A 23,415-nucleotide genomic window follows, 5' to 3' on the forward strand; every position below is an offset into this window, starting at 1 on the left:
TGTTACATGTTCGTAGATGTTCTGTCTGTGTAACCCTCTGTTGGTCTTGTTGTGCTCCACCCCTGGAGGTTTTGTGTGGGTGGGCAAGTTTTTCGGGACGGAGTCACTTTGAGGTGGGTTATTGGCCCCCTCTTCTATTTTGTCCACGTCCATTCCTCCCGCGAAATGACTGGCCCCTTGGCTGGTACTGTGAAAAAATCATGATTCAGAAAAGGGGGTGGTGATGAACAGAGTGTCTGAATTAAGCAGACCACTCTTACCCAGTCCAAAGATCAGGGCTTGATCCATCACCGTTATTTAGCTCACTGCACCATCCCAGCTCAGAACTTGGCTATATGCAAATTAGTCTGACCCTTGCCCAGTGCATCATGGGAACAGGGCAGACCAAACTACCAAGCCAATTCTTATACTGGGAAGGAAACAAGCTACCGGGGACCGGTTTCTGGCATTTCAGCCGTCTTCGGCCCGGCTTGCTTGAATCCTGATGGTGCAATGAGCAAGGGACTCACATCTGAGTATACCCTTCCACGCTTATGGTGGACAAAAATGATTCAGAAAAGGGGGTGGTGATGAACAGAGTGTCTGAATTAAGCAGACCACTCTTACCCAGTCCAAAGATCAGGGCTAGATCCATCACCGTTTCTTAGCTCACTGCACCATCCCAGCTCAGAATTTGGCTATATGCAAATTAGTCTGACCCTTGCCCAGTGCATCATGGGAACAGGGCAGACCAAACTACCAAGCCAATTCTTATACTGGGAAGGAAACAAGCTACCGGGGACCGGTTTCTGGCATTTCAGCCGTCTTCGGCCCGGCTTGCTTGAATCCTGATGGTGCAATGAGCAAGGGACTCACATCTGAGTATACCCTTCCACGCTTATGGTGGACAAAAATGATTTTCTGAATCGTTTTTGGCCACTATAGGTGTGGCAGGGTATACTCAGACATGAGTCCCTTTCTCACTGCACCATCAGGATTCAAGCAAGCCGGGCCGAAGAAGGCTGAAATGCCAGAAACCGGTCCCCGGTAGCTTGTCTCCTTTCTGGTGAAGAATTGGCTTGGTAGTTTAGTTTGCCCTGTTCCCATGATGCACTGGGCCAGGGACAGACTGATTTGCATATAGCCAGGTTCTGAGCTGGGATGGTGCAGTGAGATAAATAACGGTGATGGATCAAGCCCTGATCTTTGGACTGGGTAAGAGTGGTCTGCTTAATTCAGACACTCTGTTCATCACCACCCCCCTTTTCTGAATCGTTTTTGGCCACTATAGGTGTGGCAGGGTATACTCAGACATGAGTCCCTTTCTCACTGCACCATCAGGATTCAAGCAAGCCGGGCCGAAGAAGGCTGAAATGCCAGAAACCGGTCCCCGGTAGCTTGTCTCCTTTCTGGTGAAGAATTGGCTTGGTAGTTTAGTTTGCCCTGTTCCCATGATGCACTGGGCCAGGGACAGACTGATTTGCATATAGCCAGGTTCTGAGCTGGGATGGTGCAGTGAGATAAATAATGGTGATGGATCAAGCCCTGATCTTTGGACTGGGTAAGAGTGGTCTGCTTAATTCAGACACTCTGTTCATCACCACCCCCCTTTTCTGAATCGTTTTTGGCCACTATAGGTGTGGCAGGGTATACTCAGACATGAGTCCCTTTCTCACTGCACCATCAGGATTCAAGCAAGCCGGGCTGAAGAAGGCTGAAATGCCAGAAACCGGTCCCCGGTAGCTTGTCTCCTTTCTGGTGAAGAATTGGCTTGGTAGTTTAGTTTGCCCTGTTCCCATGATGCACTGGGCCAGGTACAGACTGATTTGCATATAGCCAGGTTCTGAGCTGGGATGGTGCAGTGAGATAAATAACGGTGATGGATCAAGCCCTGATCTTTGGACTGGGTAAGAGTGGTCTGCTTAATTCAGACACTCTGTTCATCACCACCCCCCTCTTTTGTGAAAAAATCATAGCATAATATCAACACAATGAATGGAAGAAAGTGCATGAAGGAACCATAAAACAAAATAATTATAAAAACTATATTTCATTTAATAAATATATATATATAATATAAAAATATATAATAAATACACAAGTGTTCATATTAAAAACAATCAATAAAATAACATCAGTTATAAGCAAAACAATTATACAATTTACATACAATACATGAAAGAATGTATATCTAAAATAACAAAGTGGCAATCAAATTTGAACAATATACATTGCCACTTTGTTATTTTAGATATACATTCTTTCATGTATTGTATGGAAATTGTATAACTGTTTTGCTTATAACTGATGTTATTTTATTGATTGCTTTTAATATGAACACTTGTGTATTTATTAAATGAAATATAGTTTTTATAAATATTTTCTTTTATGGTTCCTTCATGCACTTTCTTCCATTCATTGTGTTGATATTATGCTATGATTTTTTCACTGTATATTTCCCTGTACTAAGAATTGATATTTTTAACAGGGGGTCCTTGTAATTTACACTGCCCTTGGCTGGTACTGCCAGCTTTGTTTTTGTTGTCCCTGCTGTACTTGGCTGTCACCATGCTGGGATTACTGAAATGTCTGATGCGACGTTCCTGGCTGGTTTCCCCCTCTTCCGTTCAGTCTCCGTGTCGGGGTACCTCTTCTCATCCCCCTGAATTGTAGGGCTCCCATGGACCTTGCAGTCTCGTTTTCTTTCTTGGGCTGGGTGAGCTTTTCATCCACTGGCGCCCCAAACAGTGCCTCCCCATTGAACGGGGTGCCCAGAATGTTGTGCTGTACCTCTGGCTTGAAGCCTGAGATCCTGAGCCAGGCCTGCCTTCCCTCCGTGATCCCCATCATCATCAGTCTGGCAGACGTATCAGCACCATCCAAGGCTGCTTTAAGGCAAAAATTTGCCACCTTATTCCCCTCCTCCACCAGGTGTGAGGCTCTTTGTTGGTACTCACATGGGAGGTGCTTGATCAGATGCCCGATCTCGTCCAGAATTTGGTATTGGTGGCTGTTCAGCAGGGCATTTAAGTTTGCCATGCGCCTGGGCACCGCAGCCTTTCTTTCTATTTTTCTCCCAGTTAGGTCCATCCTCCTGCTTTCCTTGTCTGGAGGTGGCCCCAATGTTGTTGGCAAATTTGCCCTCTTCCTGGCAGTTGCTGCAATAATGGAGTCCACTGTGACTGACCCCCGGATGTAGGGGGGGGGTCCTCCTTAGAGGAGTGTTTATATATCTTCTCTGTTCTAGCCGTGACGGACCTGCATGTTGCCGGTTCCTTGAATGCCTCTTCCCCTTGGGCCATGACACTCTCAAGCATGGGAAGGAACTGGCTCCTCGTTTGAGTGGGGAGCAGTGTCCCCAAGAGGAAGTCTGCCTTTGGTTTTTCTCATCTAGCTTGACTCCAAAGACCGCTGCTGCATTCTTGACGACTATTATAGACCCCGATGTCATCCGGCGGTGAAGGCCTCAAAGGGTACGTGTCCACGGCCTCTTCTGGACTTTCGGTGTTGAGGTCCTGCCACTCCAGGCCCCATGTCCCCGAGGATGCCGAGTCGCGGATCGTCCGTTGATCATCGTTGCCATCCTCCTCATAGTAGAGGGCTTCTTCTCCTAGCTGTTCCTGTGTCTCGGGACTTGTCGGCAGCCCTTCGGCTTCAAAGTCCTCCTCCTCTTCTATGTCAACGATCACCATCTTTGGCTTCGACGGGATGTCGAACCTCTTCAGCCTTTTGTCAAATTCCTTCTTTCTTTGCAGGATGTTATCCATTTCGGCTACCAGCCGTCTTTTCTTTCTTTCCAGTTCGGCGGCCTGTTCGGCGTCGAATGGTTCGGCTGCTCTCTTCGACGTATACTTCGACGTCGAGATGGGCCTCGGCATCAACGCCACCACCCTTCTGGATAACCTCGCAAACCTCGGACTCAAACAACTTGTCACTTCCCCCACCCACATTGCAGGTCACACACTCGATCCTATCTTCACCTCCAGGAAACACGTCTCATTCAGCCACACCACAGCTCTTCATTGGACGGACCACAGCTGCGTTCACTTTTTCTACAATAAGTCCACAATCCACTACCACCCTCAACCCACCCTGCGTAGAAATTGGAACAAACTCACCATCGACCAGATCTCCTCATCGCTCCTTCAAATCCCTCCTGCCCACTCCTCAAACTCCGACCAAGCAGCCATTAACTTCACCCAATGGCTATCCAAAAGCGCAGACATCCTAGCACCGTTGAAAAAACATCAAATCAAACTAAGCAGCAAAAACGCCTCCTGGTTCAACGATGATCTTAAGAAATCCAAGAAACTCTGTCGCTCCCTCGAGAAAGCATGGAAAAAAGACCCAAACTCCAACACCAGGGACGCCTTCAAAAACGCCACCCGCATACACCACCAACTAATCCGGTCTGCCAAGAAAGCCACTTTCAAAGACCGACTAGATAACAACGCCCACAATAGCAAGGAGTTATTCAACATCGTCAAAGAATTTACCAACCCATCAGCCAACTCCAACAACATCACCCCCTCTCAAGCCCTCTGCGACTCCCTAGCTTCCTTCTTCCACAACAAAATTGCAGACATCCACAACAGCTTCGACAACCGACCCGAACACCAACCCACCCAAACCTCTGCAGGACCCCCACCCCCCTTGAACATCCTCAACGACTGGAACCCAATCTCCATTGAGGACACCATCCGCCTGATGAACTCCATCCACTCAGGATCCCCAACTGACCCATGCCCTCACCACATCTTCAACAAAGCAGACTCCATCATAGCTCCACACCTCCGAGACGTCATCAACTGCTCCCTCAACTCCGCCACCTTCCCGGAAAGCTGGAAACACGCCCTTCTGAAAAAACCCACAGCTGACCCCACCGAACTCAAAAACTACCGCCCCATCTCGCTCCTTCCTTTCCTGGCCAAAGTCATCGAGAAAGCTGTCAACAACCAGCTTGCCGCCTTTCTCGAAAGCAACAAATCCCTCGACCCCTCACAGTCCGGATTCCAAGCCAAACACAGTACTGAGACCGCACTCATCGCAGCAACAGACAACATTCGAACCCTACTGGACAACGGAGAAACAGTCGCCCTCATCCTCCTTGACCTCTCCGCTGCCTTCGACACAGTCTGCCATAGCACCCTATTACAGCGCCTCAGTAACATCGGAATCCAAGGAAAAGCACTGGAATGGATCACCTCCTTCCTCACCGGAAGAACTCAGAGAGTCCGGCTCCCTCCATTCAAATCGGAGGCCTCTGAAGTCATCTGCGGCGTGCCGCAAGGATCGTCACTCAGCCCCACCCTCTTCAACGTGTACATGAGCCCCCTCGCAGCCATCGCTCGCCAACACAATCTCAACATCATCTCCTACGCTGACGACACCCAACTGATCCTCTCACTCACCAAGGACCCCAACACCGCCAAAAACAACTTACACGAAGGAATGAAAGAAGTAGCCGAGTGGATGAAGCATAGCCGTCTGAAACTGAATTCAGACAAAACAGAAGTCCTAATCTTAGGCACCTCCCCCTCCGCCTTGGACGACTCTTGGTGGCCAGAGGCCCTTGGAAAAGCACCCATCCCGACGGACCACGCACGGAACCTGGGCGTCATCCTGGACTCCTCACTCTCAATGACCAGACAAGTCAACGCTGTCTCATCATCTTGCTTCAACATTCTTCGCATGCTCAAAAAAACATTTCGCTGGATCCCCACCGAAACTAGAAAAACGGTCACTCACGCACTGGTTACGAGTCGCCTGGACTACGGAAACACCCTATACGCCGGTACCACTGCAAAACTCCAGAAAAAACTCCAACGCATCCAGAACGCCTCAGCCAGGCTCATACTAGATATCCCGCGTAAAGAACACATCTCTGGTCACCTGAAAAACCTCCACTGGCTCCCCGTAAATAAGAGGATTACCTTCCGCCTCTTAACCCACGCACACAAAGCACTTTACGAACTTGGACCCGAATGCCTCAACACACGACTGTCCTTCTACACCCCCTCCCGTCAGCTACGATCCTCCAACCAAGCCCTTGCCACTGTTCCTCGCATCAACAAAGCCACCATGGGAGGTAGATCCTTCTCCTACCTGGCAGCCAAAACCTGGAACTCTCTTCCCACTCACCTTCGCCTTACTCAGAACCACCTAGCATTCAGAAAGCAACTTAAAACTTGGATATTCGACAAGTAATTTCCCCCCCTTCCTCAAGCGCCTTGAGACCCTATGGGTATGTAGCGCGCTATATACATTTCTGACTTGACTTGACTTGACTTACCTGGGAGTCCTTTTCGAAGGATCCACTGGGCTGTTTGTCCTTGGATGTAGCTGTGGCCGTCGAGATTTTTGGCGCCAGTGCTCCCTTCGAGGACTTCGACTCTGTTTTTCAGGAGTCTGCCTCAGGCTTCTGAGGCTCTGTCGGGGGTTTAGGGGTCGTCGACTCTCCTACCTCTTTAGAAAGTCTTCTTATCGGTCTCTACGACCGTGTAGTCGTCGTCTTCTCCGGCGCGTTGTCCTCCTCGTCGCTCAAGGACCCTAGGTCTCGAAGGGACGGCTGTCAACTTTTGCCCTGCATGTTGTAGTTGGCTCGTCTCTGTCGCTCCCTAACCCGGAGAGTCTTCGGTGTGAAGGCGGAGCAGGCGTTGCAGTCCTTGCTCTCGTGGTCGACCGGTAGGCAGAGGTTGCAAACCGGGTGCTTATCCTTCTGCGTGTATTTGTGGTGGCAATTACGGCAGAATTTAAAAGGTTTGTTGTCCATTTCGTGTGCTCAGGGGGCCCCCTGTGTGCGCATTCTCCATTGGACGTCGAAGTTTTCGAAGTTCTCCTTCTTCTTTGTCGTCCCGGCTCAATGATGTTATCCCTCGTCGTCTTTTCAGTCTTTTCCGTGCAAAATTCGACTTTTCTGTGTCTTCTTTCCTCCAAAACTCTGGAGCCTCTCGGGAACGATCCAGACCCAATGGCAGAAAAAAGAATCTGAAGATGGCGCCCAAAGGTGGAAACTTCCGCAGGAAGCGTGCCAACGTCACGGGATGTACATCAAAAGGTGGGATGTCGACGCCCACCTGGGCTACAAAAAAAAAAGAAAGAAAAGACTACGATTCCTGACCCAACCACTAGACAGCAGAAACATGCACAGCATAGTGAATCCAGAAAGATTCACGCTGTAATCCACTGACTCACATAGCCCAGGGATTCTCAAGTTCATAGATTTCCCTTTATCCACAGATTTACAAAGCCACAGATTCAGAAAACTCACAGATTCCCATAGGTCATAAAGTAAGGTAGCCCATGGATTCCAAGACTATCTCTCATGGTATACTTCTTGACTGTCGTCACCATGCAGGTATAGAGGGTCTGGTCCTGTGTTGGCTGGTGAGTTTTTTAGAAGATTGCATCCTTCAAAACTCCTATGTTTTGTCTATTTAACATCTGAAACAGGGGGTGCCTCAAGGCTCTGCCTTGAGCCCGACCCTTTTCAATCTGTACATGCGACCTCTAGCAGACCTGTTGAACAAAGATGGGGTGCAGATGGTGTCATATGCAGATGACACGCAGCTGATTCTTACTTTGGCCCAGAACAACGGCAAAGCGGCAAAGGATTTCACGCTCCGCCTGGAGGACACGGCAGACTGGATGAAACATAGTTGCCTCAGGCTTAATGCCAGAAAAAGAGATATCCTGGTGGTAGGAAAACAACCCTCCATTTGGTCCTGAATGTGGTGGCCCAGCTTGTTAGAATCTCCACTCTCTCCGAGTCAGAAAGTTAAAAATCTTAGAGTATGGTTTGACTCCACTTTATCCTTCTGTGGCCAGATCTCAGCTCTCACAGGCACCTGTTTAGGGATCTTAAAAATGCTGAAAAAAACCTTAGGACTCATCCCGGACAATGTGAGAAAGACAGTGGTACAGGCGCTTGTAACATACAGACTATACCATTGCTAAGTCCTCTATCTGGGGGCACCAAAGAGGAACATTCATATGCTCCAGCGGGTGCAAAAACCGTCTACTCGGATGCTTTTAAACATCCATAGACTCTCTCCAACAGGTAGCGCTTTGGAGATTCTCCATTGGCTCCCCGTTGAGGAGAGGATCTCCTTCAGAGCCTTATGCTATGTCCACAGAATCTTACAGGGCAAGGGCCCGAAATATCTCCGCCCGATGATACACTACTACCAACCCATGTGCAGCCTGAAGTCCGCTGGTACTGGCCTGGTCTGCATTCCTAAATTCAATAGGAAAGGTTTCGGAGGTAGTTTTTTTAGGAACCTGGCAGCCAAGAGGGGGAATTCTCTACCTACGTACCTAAGACAGGAGACATCAGAAGCAGCTTTGAGGAAGCAACTTAAAACGTAGCTGTTCAGAAAAAATCTCGCTCCCTAGAGTGTTGCTGTTCACTTGGGCTCCTTCATAATCTCAGCGCGGAATGGGATTTAGCGCGGGGACACTCCGTTTGGAGTAACCATTGCACTTTATAAGCTGCCATAACATAACATTTGATAGCCCACAGACTCACACAGCCCATAAATTTACATAGGCCACAGATTCACAAATCCTGTAGATTCACAGATTCACATGGCTCGTAAAGTCACATTGGCTACAGAATCAAAAGATCATCGACTCTATCGCCCACACATTCGCATAGCCCATAAATTCACTTCGCCCTAATGAAAGTGAAGGCCACAGTCACAATTGTGTTTATTTGGGGTACATATCTGCGGACTCACAGTCCTGTTTCTACCATTAGAACTACTTTTAGCTGCTCTAGCTGAATGCGTTAAGAATATACTCCTTTTAAAAGAGTGATGACTTCTGTGTTATATATCCAAAGCTAACATTACACACCGCGTCCTCTGAGTAAAGATAGATTCCTCGGCCAAAGCTACCTGGGAGTCTCAAGTAAACTAAGGAAGCCTTGAACGACCTTTACTACCAACAGCATGCAGAGCCTTGGGCAGTACGAATAACTACCACACACCTTTATTACTCATAGGTGTATCCTCCAGCCAATCAGATTTGGAAAAAGTATGACATCACCCTGCCTCTTTCGGAAGTGCTTCCAATGAGAGTAGGTCCCCTTCACTGTGAGAATGCCCGCACTCCCTGTGTATGTCAACTACACACTCGATCTCCTGTATACGTATAACTCATCAACATCTGCGACCCCAAGAAGTGCAAGACGTCCGGCTCCCTGATCACTATATCTATCCTGTATATCCCCTCACTTTCGAATACCTCTTCTCTCCTGTGAGTACGCTCACCGGCATGTGAGTATGTGAAATCTTATGGCAGTACCAATCCTATGAGTACCCCTCGCCAGCACATCTGCTGCACTTTGAGTCCCCCCTTCTCCTGTGATAAGCTGCCTTGTGGGGTACCTTCCAGTCAGAATAGCTGCCCGTATGTGAGTCTCTCTCCTCTCCTTTGAGTAAGCCATCTCTCTGGTGAGACCCACACTAATACCCCCACTGCTGAGTGATTGGCTCTTACCTTGCACAGGGCAGGTGAGTTCTACCCTGTCGTGAACCAGCTTCTCCAGCAGGACATCGGCTCCATCGAGGAAAGAAGGGGGCTCTGCGGACCGAAGAAGGAACAGATAGTTAGCCAAGCGGCACAGTGGGCCGTACACTCACTACCCAAGCCCTCCCCTCTCTACTCTCCTGCCCATCAAACACAGTGGGTCCTCATCCCCTGTTAAACCGTCTTCACCTTGGCCCTCCTTCCCTTGCAGCCTATTGAGGAATTAGCTGATGTCCAAATCTTCTTTTAAGGGTATTGGCCTTGCACTTACCTAATACTTCCAGGACAAACTCCAGCGCATCCTGGCCAGCGCTGTTTGTGGCGACGCATCGATAGAGTCCAGAATCCGAGTGCTGGACATCCTCGGCAGTGATGGATCCATCTGGGCCGTCCAGGTGCTCCTCCGTCCCCACGGACACGGCGACACCATCCTTGTACCAGCGAAGGGAGGGCATCGGGTCACCCTGGGCCACACAGGGCAGGACCAGGTTCTGCCCCAAGAGAGCTTTAAGGATCTTTGGCCCTCGGCGGACTCGAGGCGGGACTGAAACAGGAAAGAGAGAGAATAGAAGTCAGCTCAAGGGCCTGGATGAACCCAGCTGTTGGTACTAGAGGTTAGATACAGGAACCCTGGCACATGGAGATCAGGGGCCTCCTCCTATTTCTGGAGAAGGAGGTAACGCAAAGGTAGAATCCAACAGAGGAATCTCCTCCGACACAGAGATTTTGGGGGTTGGGGGGCAAAATTTCAGGGCTGGATTTGCCAACAGATTTATCAATTGTTCCAAAAATCAGAGGACTTTCTTTTTGCAATTTGCTATTTGTTGAACACAGATATTGAAAAGTAAAGTGGACAAGGCTGACCCCCCGGGAACGCCCCAACATAATGGTGTGGATGTGCAGGGCGAATATCTTAAGTTGACTAGTGGTGCCCCAGTGGTTAAAAAGACCTGATCCAAATGATTACATCTACGGTAAACTCCATTTGCTGCACAAAATGGGGGTATACATTGTGCAAGGTTAGAAGATAAACCGATGACAGCAACAACGTAGTCATCCTACGTGAATTTTACTTTGGTCTAGTTTGTTTGCGTGCACGCTGTTCATATGTAGAATATTAAAATGCTGTGATGCGTACAGTGAGTGTCAGATATCTCCCACTATATGATTGTATAAGAAGCACTTATTACTTGTATGATCCAGGAAACAAACAAACCTAATCGCTTATGTATGGTAGAACTGGATGATACAAATGGATAGGGAGTCAATAGACTCAGTCATACAGACAGTGTGTGCATAATATTGAACAAAGCTTTTGCTGCCACTAGGATGTTGTGTACTTGTCCTGTAGGTTTTGGTATAGATATAGGATAATTAAAGAGTCAAGTGGCATGCTTAGGTACAAAGAGGCAAAGTAAATGGATCACATTTATTACAATGTATGTTTGATTGCAGGTCCTTGCTGTTTGTCCTGAGGAAGCCTTTTTACAAACTCGGAAGGCTGAAACCTATCGACACTATATGGAGGCTTGCGGAAATAAAGAACATACAATTATGGAGCAATACTGTGGCTGGAAACTATGCCAACAGAAAATACATGGACTGTATTTAAGACTTTTTAAGCCTCTACTTAGATCTGTGGCTTGAGAATCTGACTGTATGTACATGTTCACCCTCAAGGACTAATGCATGATTAGTCTTTCTTTGTAAAAAGGTTATATCTAGAACACAGGAGTAAAGTTTTTTTGTACATTTCACAAAATCTAAAGTAAAGATGAAATTATATGCACCTTTGTTTCCCGATCAATTAATGTGACACAATAAATTTTGAACCCCAAATTCCTGTAATATTTTAAACCAAGGCACCTGAAAACAGGTGACCAATAAGTTGGTTTTAATCTACTCCCCAGAGAGAAGCTAGTTTTGTTCATTTACGTCCCCATCTCACCAGTATTACCGGGGAAGCCCCCCCCCCCTGCTTCATTCGTGGGGGGAGATGCAGTCTTTGCCCCCAACCTCTTGGCCTGAAGCATCGGGGGCAATTACTCCTGCTGTAGAAGGTGGACAGGCCACAAAGGGTGGGCAGGGCATTAGGGGTCATAACCTCATGATGGTAAAATGTGTCATGAGGGTGAGGAGTCTCAGTTTCCACATTTCCATGTTGCACAGCTGGTGGGTTCTGTGGGTGGTAGACTGACGGGGGGGGGTCTCTGTCTTATTATTTTTTAAAGATCTGAATATTGGGACCTCAGAAATCCTCCTCTGAACTCTTATGCAGATATCGCCGTGTAAAGCAAATGTGAACTTAGAAGGGTGAAGAAACAGTGCAGAGCAAAGGAGCAGTGCTGGGGGTGTCACTGTGAGGCAGGAATGGGGGGGGGGGGGGGGGGCTGAGGGGCAAGGATAAGCGAAATGAGGAAAAGGAAAGTTCTACACCTGTGGAAGCAGGAGATGTCTGAGGTGAGACCAGAGGTCCATTGCAGATTATAAAAAACAAACACAGTTTAATGGCATCTTTAAAATTAAGAGGTGCGGTTTGTCCCTCCCAATGCCGACTGTCCTTTAAATATAAAAGACTGGTAAATTGTTAATCACCGCTGCCTAAGGATAGACTGACCGTCCCTTCCTGCGGGCATTAGTAAAGCCCTGGTTACTTACTGATAACCTTCATTCAATCAATCAATCAATCACTACATTTCTAAAGCGTGCTACATACCTGTGAGGGTCTCAAGGCGCTGGGGGGGAGGGGGCGGGGGGGTGGAGGGCACTGCTAATGATCGAAGAGCCAGGCCTTGAGAAGTCTCCTGCAGCTCAGCAGGTCCTGGGTCTGTCGTAAACTGGTAGAGAGAGCATTCCAGGTCTTGGAGGCAAGGTAGGAGAAGGATCTGCCGCCGCCGGTGGTCTTCCGGATACGAGGAACTGAGGTGAGGGCGAGGCTGGCCGAGCGGAGGCTGCGGGTGGGGATATGGAAGCTGAGTCGGTCGTTGAGGTATGTGGGGCCGGTGTTGTGTAGCACTTTGTGTGCGTGGATGAGGAGTTTGAAGGTGATCCTCTTGTTGACGGGGAGCCAATGTAGGCCTCGCAGGTGGGGTGTGATGTGGCTGCATCAGGGGACATCGAGGATTAGTCGTGCCGAGGCGTTCTGGATTTGTTGTAGTCGTCTCAGGAGCTTGGTTGTTGATCCTTAGTAGAGGGCGTTCCCGTAGTCGAGTCTGCTGGTGACGAGGGGCTGGGTGACGGTTTTTCTCGTGTCGGGGGGATCTATTTGAAGATCCTGCGGAGCATTCGGAGGGTGTTGAAGCAGGACACGGAGACGGCGTTGACTTGCCTGGTCATGGAGAGGGTGGAGTCGAGGATGACCTCCCAGGTTGCGTGCGTGGTCTGTGGGTTCCGGAGCTGTGCCTAGCGATGTGGGCCACCAGGAGTCGTCCTAGGCTGATGGGGTGGGTCCAAGAATGAGGACCTGCGTCATGTCTGAATTCAGTTTCAGTCTGCTGTCCTTCATCCAGTCAGCGACAGCCTTCATTCCTCTGTGGAGGTTAGCTTTGGCGGTGTGGGGGTCTTCGGTGAGGGAGATGATCAGCTGGGTGTTGTCGGCGTAGGAGATGATGTTGCGGCTATATTGTCGTGCGATGTGGGCGAGTGGTGCCATGTAGACATTGAACAGCGTCGGGCAGAGGGAGCATCCCTGAGGAACGCCGCAGATGATCTTGGTGGTTTTTGAGCGGAAGGGTGGGAGGCGGACGCTCTGGTTTCTGCCGGAGAGGAAGGATGTTGTCCAGGCCAGGGCCTTCTCTCGGATTCCGGCGTCATGGAGGCGTGCTGATAAGGTGCGGTGGCAGACCGTATCGAAGGCTGCTGATAGGTCTAGGAGGATGAGGGCGGCTGTTTCTCCCTTGTCCATCAGGATCCTGATGTCGTCGGTGGCGGCGATGAGGGCGGTCTCGGTGCTGTGATTGCTGCGAAAACTGGAATGGGAAGGGTCCAAGATGTTGTTGTCTTCAAGGTAGCGGGTTAGCTGTTTGTTGACGATCTTCTCTGTCACTTTTGCCGGGAAGGGGAGCAGGGAGATGGGCCTGAAGTTCTTGAGGTCCTTGGGGTCCGCCTTGGGTTTTTTCAGTAAGGCGTTGATCTTGGTGTGCTTCCAGCTTTCCGGGAAGGTTGCTGTCTCGAAGGAAATGTTGATTGCTTTCCAGAGGTGGGGCACGATGGTTGTGCTGGCTTTGTTGAACACACGGTGAGGGCAGCGGTCGGATGGGGATCCGGAGTGGATGGAGTTCATGGTTTTGATAGTGTCTTCGTCGCTGACGGAGGACCAGGCGGTCAGGCAGCTGGTGCGGGTGGGGATCGCGGGCGTGATAGTCTCGGTGGTGGGTGCGGGGGTGTTGGAGTTGAAGCTGTCGTGGATGTTGGTGATTTTGCTGTGAAAGAAGGTGATCAGGGAGTCGCACAGGACCTGTGATGGAGGAATGTCATTGGTGTTGGAGCTGGGGTTGGAGAGTTCTTTCACGATGCTGAAGAGCTCTTTGGTGTTGTGTGGCGGTCCTTGAAGGCGGTCCTCTTGGTGGTCCTGATGAGTTGGTGGTGTCTGCAGGTGGCGTTCTTGTGGGTTGTGTGGCTGTCTGGCATTCGGTCGTGGAGCCATTTCTTCTCCAGCTTCCGGCAGGTGCGCTTGGATGTCCGGAGGTCTTCGGTGAACCAGGCGGCTTTCTTGTTGGTGTGGTTGGTTGTGGAGATCTTGAGAGGGGCGAGGGTGTTGGCACAGTCGTTGATCCACTGTTTGAGGTTGGTCGCAGCGGTGTCGGGTCGATGGGGTCGGCGGGTGGTTTCAGGGTGAGGGTGGTTGTCAGTTGGTCCTTGGTGACCTTGCCCCAGCAGCGGCGTGGCAAATGTTGGGTGCGGTGGTGTGTGGTGGGTTTCTTGAAGGTGAAGTGGACGCATCTGTGGTCGGTCCAATGGGGTTCGGTGGTGTGGTTGAAGGAGACGTAGAGGCTTGCAGAGAAGATGGGGTCCAGCGTGTGTCCGGCGGCGTGGGTGGGGGTCATCACGAGCTGTTTGAGTCCAAGGTTGGCAAGATTGTCGATCAGGGCGGTGGAGTTGGCATCGTTGTTGTTCTCGAGGTGGAAGTTAAAATCCCGAGGAGGATGTAGTCCATGGAGGCGATGGCGTGCGTGCTGATGAGGTCGGCGATGGTGTCGTTGAACTGTGGTTGTGGTCCGGATGGTCTGTAGACGAGTGTTCCTCTGACGGTCGTGTTGGGGTCGGTGTGGATCTGGAAGTGCATGTGTTCGGCAGTAGTGAGGGTGTCGGTGTTGGTCAAGACTCTGAGTGTGTCTTTGTGAACGATAGCGAGTCCCCCTCCAACTCTGTTGTTGCGGTCTCTGCATGAGATCTTGTAGCCTTGTGGGATGGCTATGGCGATGTCTGGTGCTGAGGTGGCGTTCAGCCAGGTCACCGTCAGGAAGGTGACGTCGGGGGCGGTAGAGTCTAGGAGGTCCCAAAGTTCGATGGCATGCTTGCGAGCGGAGCAGGTGTTGAGGAGGATGCATCTGAGATGGTTGGGTTCTCTGGTTGGTGGTTTGGCGGGCTGGATGCTGGTGAAGCTGCAATCCCGGCAGGTGAAGGGCCCTTGGGTGTGCTTCGAGGTGGCCTGGTAGCAGGGGTGGTCTCGTCCGGTGTTGAGTGCGTGGAGGGTGCTTGAGTCGTAGAGCAGTCTGGTGTTGCGGCGGGAGCGGGATCCAGGGGTTCTGGCGCTGGGCGCGGTCCAGGCGCGGACGGGTGCAGACAGGCTCGCCTTTGGCATGCCTTCGGAGCGCCAGCGGCGCGCCCGCTGCGCACGCCCGCTGCGCTTCCGCGCGCCGCCCTCCGTAAGAGGCGAAGTGGGAGGGAAGAGCAGCTGGGAGGGGTGAGCGGGCGGCCAATGGGGGCGGGACACAGAAGACGAGGTGGGGCTGCAGGGGAGCAGCGGCGGGGAGCAGGGAGGGCACAGAGGGCAAGGGATGCAAAAAGGATAGAAATTAATAAAAATGAATAAAAATTAGGGCACAACCTGTAACTTTAAGGAAGGAAAAATCACAAGGACACTCAGTGAACCCAAAATCTCACAAGCGCTGATGCCAGAAGCGCGTAAGTAGAATAATCACTGAAACCTGTGGCAGATTCGGGCGCGAGGCTCGAACTCTGCTGCTGGGGTCAGAAGTGGCCTGGATCTGCTGGCGGAGCTGCCGGGAAAGAGTGCTTCCCATTACTCCTAGTCCTACTCGTCCTCGTCTCTACTTATGATGTGACCCCAACTTGTCGTCACAGGGAACTCCAGGAAGGCTGAAGGTAAAGGGACCCCCAGAGATATATAAAGACATTGAAAGAGTGGGCAATTGCCCAGGGCCCTTATCTTCAAAGGGTCCCCATGAGAAAATTGACTTTCTCCCTATTTGTTCCCTATCAATTCTATTTATCTAAATCCCTCTCACTCTACACCATAGGTCTTCAATCTGTGGGGGGCGACCCCCAGGGGGGTCGTGAAGTCCTTGGAAAGGGGTCGCAGATTCTGTCAGAGTGCAGTTCCTGGCATTGGGCTGAGGGTGCTCAAGGTGGGGACCTAATTCACACTGAGGTGTGAAAAACATCAAAGCCTCATTAACAAGTAAAAGGTCTTTTAAATACCTGTCAAATACTAGGGTGTGGCTGTGTGTGTGTGTGTCCCTGAAGCCATTTCAAGCTGGGGGAGGAGGGGAAGTGGGGGGGAGTGAGGGGGGCTGGGGGAGCAGGCTTTAATGTAGCCCTTTGAGGTCAATGGATATTGCGCGCCTGGAGCTGTGGGTCCCGTGACACGTCCCCCGCCCCCAGCAGGGAGGCACAGAGATGCCCTCCCATGATCGGGAAGGAAGGAAGAAGACGCAGAGAGATACTGACACCCCCAATGAGAGTGGCACAGAAAAGGTGGGTGGATGAATGATGGGTGGATGGATGGATGTAAGGATGAAGGATGGATGGATGTGTGAAAAGGTGGGTGGATAAATGATGAATGGATGGATGAAAGGGTGGATGGATGGATGAAAGGATGGATGTATGAAAGGGTGGATGGATGGAAGGATGAAAGGGTAGATGGATGAAGGATGTATGGATGGATAAAAGGTTGCATGGATGAATGATGGATGGATGGATGTGTGAAAAGATGGGTGGATGAATGATGGGTGAATGGATGGATAAAAGGGTGGATGGATGAAGGATGGATGTATGGATGGAAGTATGAAAGGGTGGATGGGTGAAGGATAGATGGATGAAGGATAGATGTATGGATGTAAGGATGAAAGGGTGGACGGATGAAGGATGAATGGATGGATAAAAGGAATCTATGACAGAATTTCGACAGACAGAATTTCGAACTACACAAATATCGGCGTGATTATATCGATAGCAAAAATATCGACGCCCTATGTACAACATGGTAAGTACCAAAATATCGAGAAAAAAAATATCGATGTTAAAAATATCGTTGTTAAATATATCGATTTTTTTTAAATAACATAAAAAATACTTTAAATAATAGTTATTAATTACTTAAACATATTTAAATATATATAATAATGGTTAAAAAAATAATAATACATATTTAATTTTAAAAATAATAATTAAAAATCATATATAATATATAATTACTTAAAAATAATTACTATTCCCACTCCAGTGGGTGCAACAGTAGGGAAAACTGACCCTGAACCCTAAAAATACCCCTTTACCCAAAAACCTAAAACTGACCCTGAACCCTAAAAATACCCCTTTACCCAAAAACTAAAAACTGACCCTGAACCCTAAAAATACCCCTTTACCCAAAAACTGAAAACTGACCCTGAACCCTTAAAAAACCCCTTTACCAACAAACTGAAAACTGACCCTGAACCCAAAAAATACACCTTTACCCAAGACCTGAAAACTGACCCTGAACCCTTAAAAATCTCTTTACTCACAAACTGAAAACTGACCCTGAACCCTAAAAATACCCCTTTCCAAAAAACTAAAAACTGACCCTGAACCCTTAAAAAACCCCTTTACCAACAAACTGAAAACTGACCCTGAACCCTAAAAATACACCTTTACCCAAGAACTGAAAACTGACCCTGAACCCTTAAAAATCTCCAAACCCACAAACTGAAAACTGACCCTGAACCCTAAAAATACCCCTTTCCCAAAAACTAAAAACTGACCCTGAACCCTTAAAAAACCCATTTACCAACAAACTGAAAACTGACCCTGAACCCAAAAAATACACCTTTACCCAAAAACCCAAAACTGACCCTGAACCCTAAAAATAATCATTTACCCAAAATAAATTAATATTACAATTAAATTACTTCCCACCCTATTCCCCTATAAACCCACAACCTGCTCCAGCAGTAAAACATATAATTTAGTTAAAAATATAGATAAATTATCAATTAATTATTCTATTAATCAATTAAAATAAATCATTGCCAATTAATATTCCATACCAAAATAAAGTAATCATTAAAAAATAATTTTTTCATTACAAATAAATTACTTCCCACCCTATTCCCCTACAAACCCACAACCCGCTCCAGTAGTAAAACATATAATTTACTTAAAAAATACATAAATTAGCAATTAATTAATCAATTAATCAATTAAAATAATTAATTGCCAATTAATATAGAAATGCAAAATAAATTAATCATTTAAAAAAATTATTTAATTACAAATAAATTACTTCCCACCCTATTCCCCTAAAAACCCACAACCCGCTCCAGTAGTAAAACATATAATTTACTTAAAAAAATACATAAATTAGCAATTAGTTAATCAATTAATCAATTAAAATAATTAATTGCCAATTACTATTGAATAGCAAAATAAATTAATCATTAAAATATTTAATTACAAATAAATTACTTCCCACCCTATTCCCCTATAAACCCACAACCCGCTCTGGTAGTAAAACATATTATTTACTTTTATATATTTTTTTTTTATAAAAACATATTAAACACATATTATAACAATTAATTTAAATACTTAACTAATATTTCTAACACATATTAGTAAATCGAAATTACTTACATCGATATATATGCTATCGATATAAGTAATGTCGATATTACTTACATCGATATATATGCTATCGATATAAGTAATTTCGATATTACTTACCTTAGAGTCGATATTCTGGCCATCGATATTCTGGACATCGATATTCTGTCCCATCGATATTACCAACTCGATGTTAGTGTAAGTCGAAGTAACAAAATCGATATTTTGACTGACTACCGGATAAAAGGGCGGATGAATGGATGAAAGGGTGGATGAATGGATGAAAGGGTGGATGAATGGAAGGATGAAAGGGTGGACTGATGAAGGATGGATGGATGGATGGAAGGGTGGATGGATGTATGGATGGATAAAAGGTTGCATGGATGAATGATGGATGTGTGAAAAAGTGGGTGGATGAATGATGGGTGGATGGATGGAAGGATGGATGGGTAAAGGATGGATGTATGGATGTAAGGATGAAAGGGTGGATGGGTGAAAGATAGATGGATGAAGGATAGATGTATGGATGTAAGGATGAAAGGGTGGACGGATGAAGGATGGATGGATGAAAGTGTGGATGGATGGAAGGATGAAAGGGTGGACCGATGATGGATGGATGGATGGATGTATGGATGGATAAAAGGTTGCTTGGATGAATGATGCATGGATGGATGTGTGAAAAGCTGGGGGGATGAATGATGGGTGGATGGATGAAAGGGTGGGTGGATGGATGAAGGATGGATGTATGGATGGGAGGATGGGAGGATGAAAGGGTGGGTGGATGTATGGATGGATAAAAGGTTGCATGGATGAAATGATGGATGGATGTGTGAAAAGGTGGGCGGATGAATGATGGGTGGATGGATGGAAGGGTGGATGGGTAAAGGATGGATGTATGGATGGAAAGATGAAAGGGTGGATGGATGAAGGATGGATGGATGGATGGATGGATGGATGGATGGATGGAAGGATGAATGATGGATGGAATTGATGAGGTCTAACAGGCGCATTTATGGTTGTCAAAAGATGATGAGGAGTACCAGTTTCTAAAAACTTTTGTCGGAAGGGGGTCCTTACCCCTAAAAAGGTTTTACAAGGGGGTCTCGGCATCAAAAAGTTTGAAGAACTCTGCTCTACACCTTCCTGTACTTCTAACTCTGTCTCTCTAACCAGCGCCATCTTAAGGATTTGTTTTGTCTAATGCAAAACATATTCCAACTGTTTTTGTGCGTGGTCCTGATAAAGTTTAACAAATAATTTAGTATTCAACGGGGGAGAATGGGTTTGCTAAGATGTAAGGAAGTCGTGGCGCTCTGCGTGTACCTTTAGTGTAGATCGTGGCTACAAGCGTTAAGTCCAGTGCAATCGGGTCAGGGGAACAAACCCAATGGAAAACCAGCCCCTGCCAAGGTAGGAGACGTGTCTCCTATTCCAACATAGATAAGACGTGTCCCGTGCACACGATAAATGAGTGGTTTTCTTTTGAAGACCTTGATTTTTATAGCGGTAGTATCAAAAGGATTCAAAAGGATCAGTATGGAAGGTATTGAAGATTTTTAATGAACAGGACATCCAAGAAGAGATGTTCGGGATAAAGTAAAAAAGCCGACACGTGTTTCGTCACACCGTGTAGCGGCTGTGACTCCTCAGCGCTGGAAACGCTGTAATGGCGTTTGAGGTCTAAAAGGCGGTCATGGTAGGGCAGTAATTTCTGCACGGACCCGTGCCTCCATACCCACTTACAGAGCTGTTTACGGGGCACACCCGTCCTCTATCGTAAACATTTCCGCAAGATTGCCGGTTTATACCATGACCGCCTTTTAGACCTCAAACGCCATTACAGCGTTTCCAGCGCTGAGGAGTCGCAGCCGCTACACGGTGTGACGAAACACGTGTCGGCTTTTTTTTTTAACTTTATCCCGAACATCTCTTCTTGGATGTACTGATCATTAAAAATCTTCAATACCTTACCATACTGATCCTTTTGAATCCTTTTGATACTACCGCTATAAAAAATCAAGGTCTTCACAAGAAAACCACTCATTTATCGTGTGCACAAATAACTTAGCATTGCTTGGCGTGATGCAAGCTTGGATTATCAGGTAATAGGTAATAAAATTCAAAACTGTTCCATCCCTGGGCCCCCAAAATATGTTCTGGCTGGGGCCGCCAGACTTCTTTTAATGATACTGTGACGCCTTTGTGGGTGTTTACCCCACATTTTCCATTTTTGGGGGGACTCACCTGCACTGTGGTTGTGCGCTGACCCCTAAAACGGGTCAGACTCGGCTTAAAACGTAATTGGCACACTTACATTTCCTTTAAAGAGAGCCACTGGAATTGTGTGATAATTTTGCTGGAGCATTTTTCAAATTATTATGGATTTACCGCATTTGCTACATAATCCATCATCTGCTGCATAGTCTCAGCTGTAGGTGGGCCTCGGTGCTGCAGCATTACGGGGCAAATCTGTGTGTGGGCCTCAGTGCTGCAGCATTACGGGGCAGAGCAGGTCAGGAATGAGGTGCACTGGTAGAGCTGTGTGTGGGCCTCAGTGCTGCAGCATTACGGGGCAGAGCTGTGTGTGGGCCTCAGTGCTGCAGCATTACGGGTCAGAGCAGGTCAGGACTAAGGCGCACTGGCAGAGCTGTGTGTGGGTCTCAGTGATGCAGCACTACGGGGCAGAGCTGTGTGTGGGCCTCGGTGCTGCAGCATTACAGGGCAGAGCTGTGTGTGGGCCTCAGTGCTGCAGCATTAGGGGCATAGCTGTGTGTGGGCCTCGGTGCTGCAGCATTACAGGGCAGAGCTGTGTGTGGGCCTCAGTGCTGCAGCATTAGGGGCATAGCTGTGTGTGGGCCTCAGTGCTGCAGCATTACGGGCAGAGCTGTGTGTGGGCCTCAGTGCTGCAGCATTAGGGGCATAGCTGTGTGTGGGCCTCAGTGCTGCAGCATTACGGGCAGAGCTGTGTGTGGGCCTCAGTGCTGCAGCATTACGGGGCAGAGCTGTGTGTGGGCCTCAGTGATGCAGCATTACGGGGCAGAGCTGTGTGTGGGCCTCGGTGCTGCAGCATTAGGGGCATAGCTGTGTGTGGGCCTCAGTGCTGCAGCATTAGAGGGCAGAGCTGTGTGTGGGCCTCAGTGATGCAGCATTACAGGGCAGAGCTGTGTGTGGGCCTCAGTGCTGCAGCATTAGGGGCAGAGCTGTGTGTGGGCCTCAGTGATGCAGCATTACAGGGCAGAGCTGTGTGTGGGACTCAGTGCTGCAGCATTACGAGGCAGAGCTGTGTGTGGGCCTCAGTGCTGCCGCATTACGGGGCAGAGCTGTGTGTGGGCCTCAGTGATGCAGCATTACGGGCAGAGCTGTGTGTGGGCCTCAGTGCTGCAGCATTAGGGGCAGAGCTGTGTGTGGGCCTCAGTGATGCAGCATTACGGGCAGAGCTGTGTGTGGGCCTCAGTGCTGCAGCATTACGGGCAGAGCTGTGTGTGGGCCTCAGTGCTGCAGCATTACGGGCAGAGCTGTGTGTGGGCCTCAGTGCTGCAGCATTACGGGGCAGAGCTGTGTGTGGGCCTCAGTGATGCAGCATTACGGGGCAAAGCTGTGTGTGGGCCTCAGTGCTGCAGCATTACGGGTAGAGCTGTGTGTGGGCCTCAGTGCTGCAGTATTACGGGGCAGAGCTGTGTGTGCGCCTCAGTGCTGCAGCATCACGGGCAGAGCTGTGTGTGGGTCCCAGTGCTGCAGCATTACAGGGCAGAGCTGTGTGTGGGCCTCAGTGCTGCAGCATTACGGGTAGAGCTGTGTGTGGGCCTCAGTGCTGCAGTATTACGGGGCAGAGCTGTGTGTGCGCCTCAGTGCTGCAGCATCACGGGCAGAGCTGTGTGTGGGCCTCAGTGCTGCAGCATTACGGGCAGAGCTGTGTGTGGGACTCAGTGCTGCAGCATTACGAGGCAGAGCTGTGTGTGGGCCTCGGTGCTGCAGCATTACGGGGCGGAGCTGTGTGTGGGTCTCAGTGCTGCAGCATTGCGAGGCAGAGCTGTGTGTGGGCCTCGGTGCTGCAGCATTACGGGGCGGAGCTGTGTGTGGGCCTCAGTGCTGCAGCGTTACGAGGCAGAGATGTGCGTGGGCCTCAGTGCTGCAGCATTACGGGCAGAGCTGTGTGTGGGCCTCAGTGATGCAGCATTACGGGCAGAGCTGTGTGTGGGTCTCAGTGCTGCAGCATTACGGGTAGAGCTGTGTGTGGGCCTCAGTGCTGCAGCATTACGGGGCAGAGCTGTGTGTGGGCCTCAGTGCTGCAGCATTAGGGGCAGAGCTGTGTGTGGGACTCAGTGCTGCAGCATTTTGAGGCAGAGCTGTGTGTGGGCCTCAGTGATGCAGCATTACGGGGCAGAGCTGTGTGTGGGCCTCAGTGCTGCAGCATTACAGGGCAGAGCTGTGTGTGGGTCTCAGTGCTGCAGCATTAGGGGCAGAGCTGTGTGTGGGCCTCGGTGCTGCAGCATTACGGGGCAGAGCTGTGTGTGGGCCTCAGTGCTGCAGCGTTACGAGGCAGAGCTGTGTGTGGGCCTCAGTGCTGTAGCATTACGGGTAGAGCTGTGTGTGGGCCTCAGTGCTGCAGCATTACGGGGCAGAGCTGTGTGTGGGCCTCAGTGATGCAGCATTACGGGCAGAGCTGTGTGTGGGTCTCAGTGCTGCAGCATTACGGGTAGAGCTGTGTGTGGGCCTCAGTGCTACAGCATTACGGGGCAGAGCTGTGTGTGGGTCTCAGTGCTGCAGCATTACGGGTAGAGCTGTGTGTGGGCCTCAGTGCTGCAGCATTACGGGGCAAAGCTGTGTGTGGGCCTCAGTGCTGCAGCATTAGTGGCAGAG

General features: G+C 49.0%; 1 protein-coding gene across 1 annotated transcript in view; it reads right to left on the minus strand.

Annotated features, from left to right (window-relative positions):
- The window catches only part of HMCN2 (hemicentin 2), a 563,480-nt gene that overhangs the window by 316,760 nt on the left and 223,305 nt on the right, over positions 1–23,415 (minus strand). Inside the window, exons 24-25 of the mRNA XM_086924818.1 lie at positions 9,782–10,054; positions 9,481–9,564 (exon numbers count right to left, since the gene is read on the minus strand). Coding sequence (XP_086780944.1) covers positions 9,481–9,564; positions 9,782–10,054 — 357 coding nt within the window. The remainder of the gene's footprint in view (positions 1–9,480; positions 9,565–9,781; positions 10,055–23,415) is intronic.

This window comes from Lissotriton vulgaris, chromosome 5 (assembly GCF_964263255.1).
Source record: "Lissotriton vulgaris chromosome 5, aLisVul1.2, whole genome shotgun sequence".
NCBI classification, from domain to species: Eukaryota; Metazoa; Chordata; class Amphibia; order Caudata; family Salamandridae; genus Lissotriton; species Lissotriton vulgaris.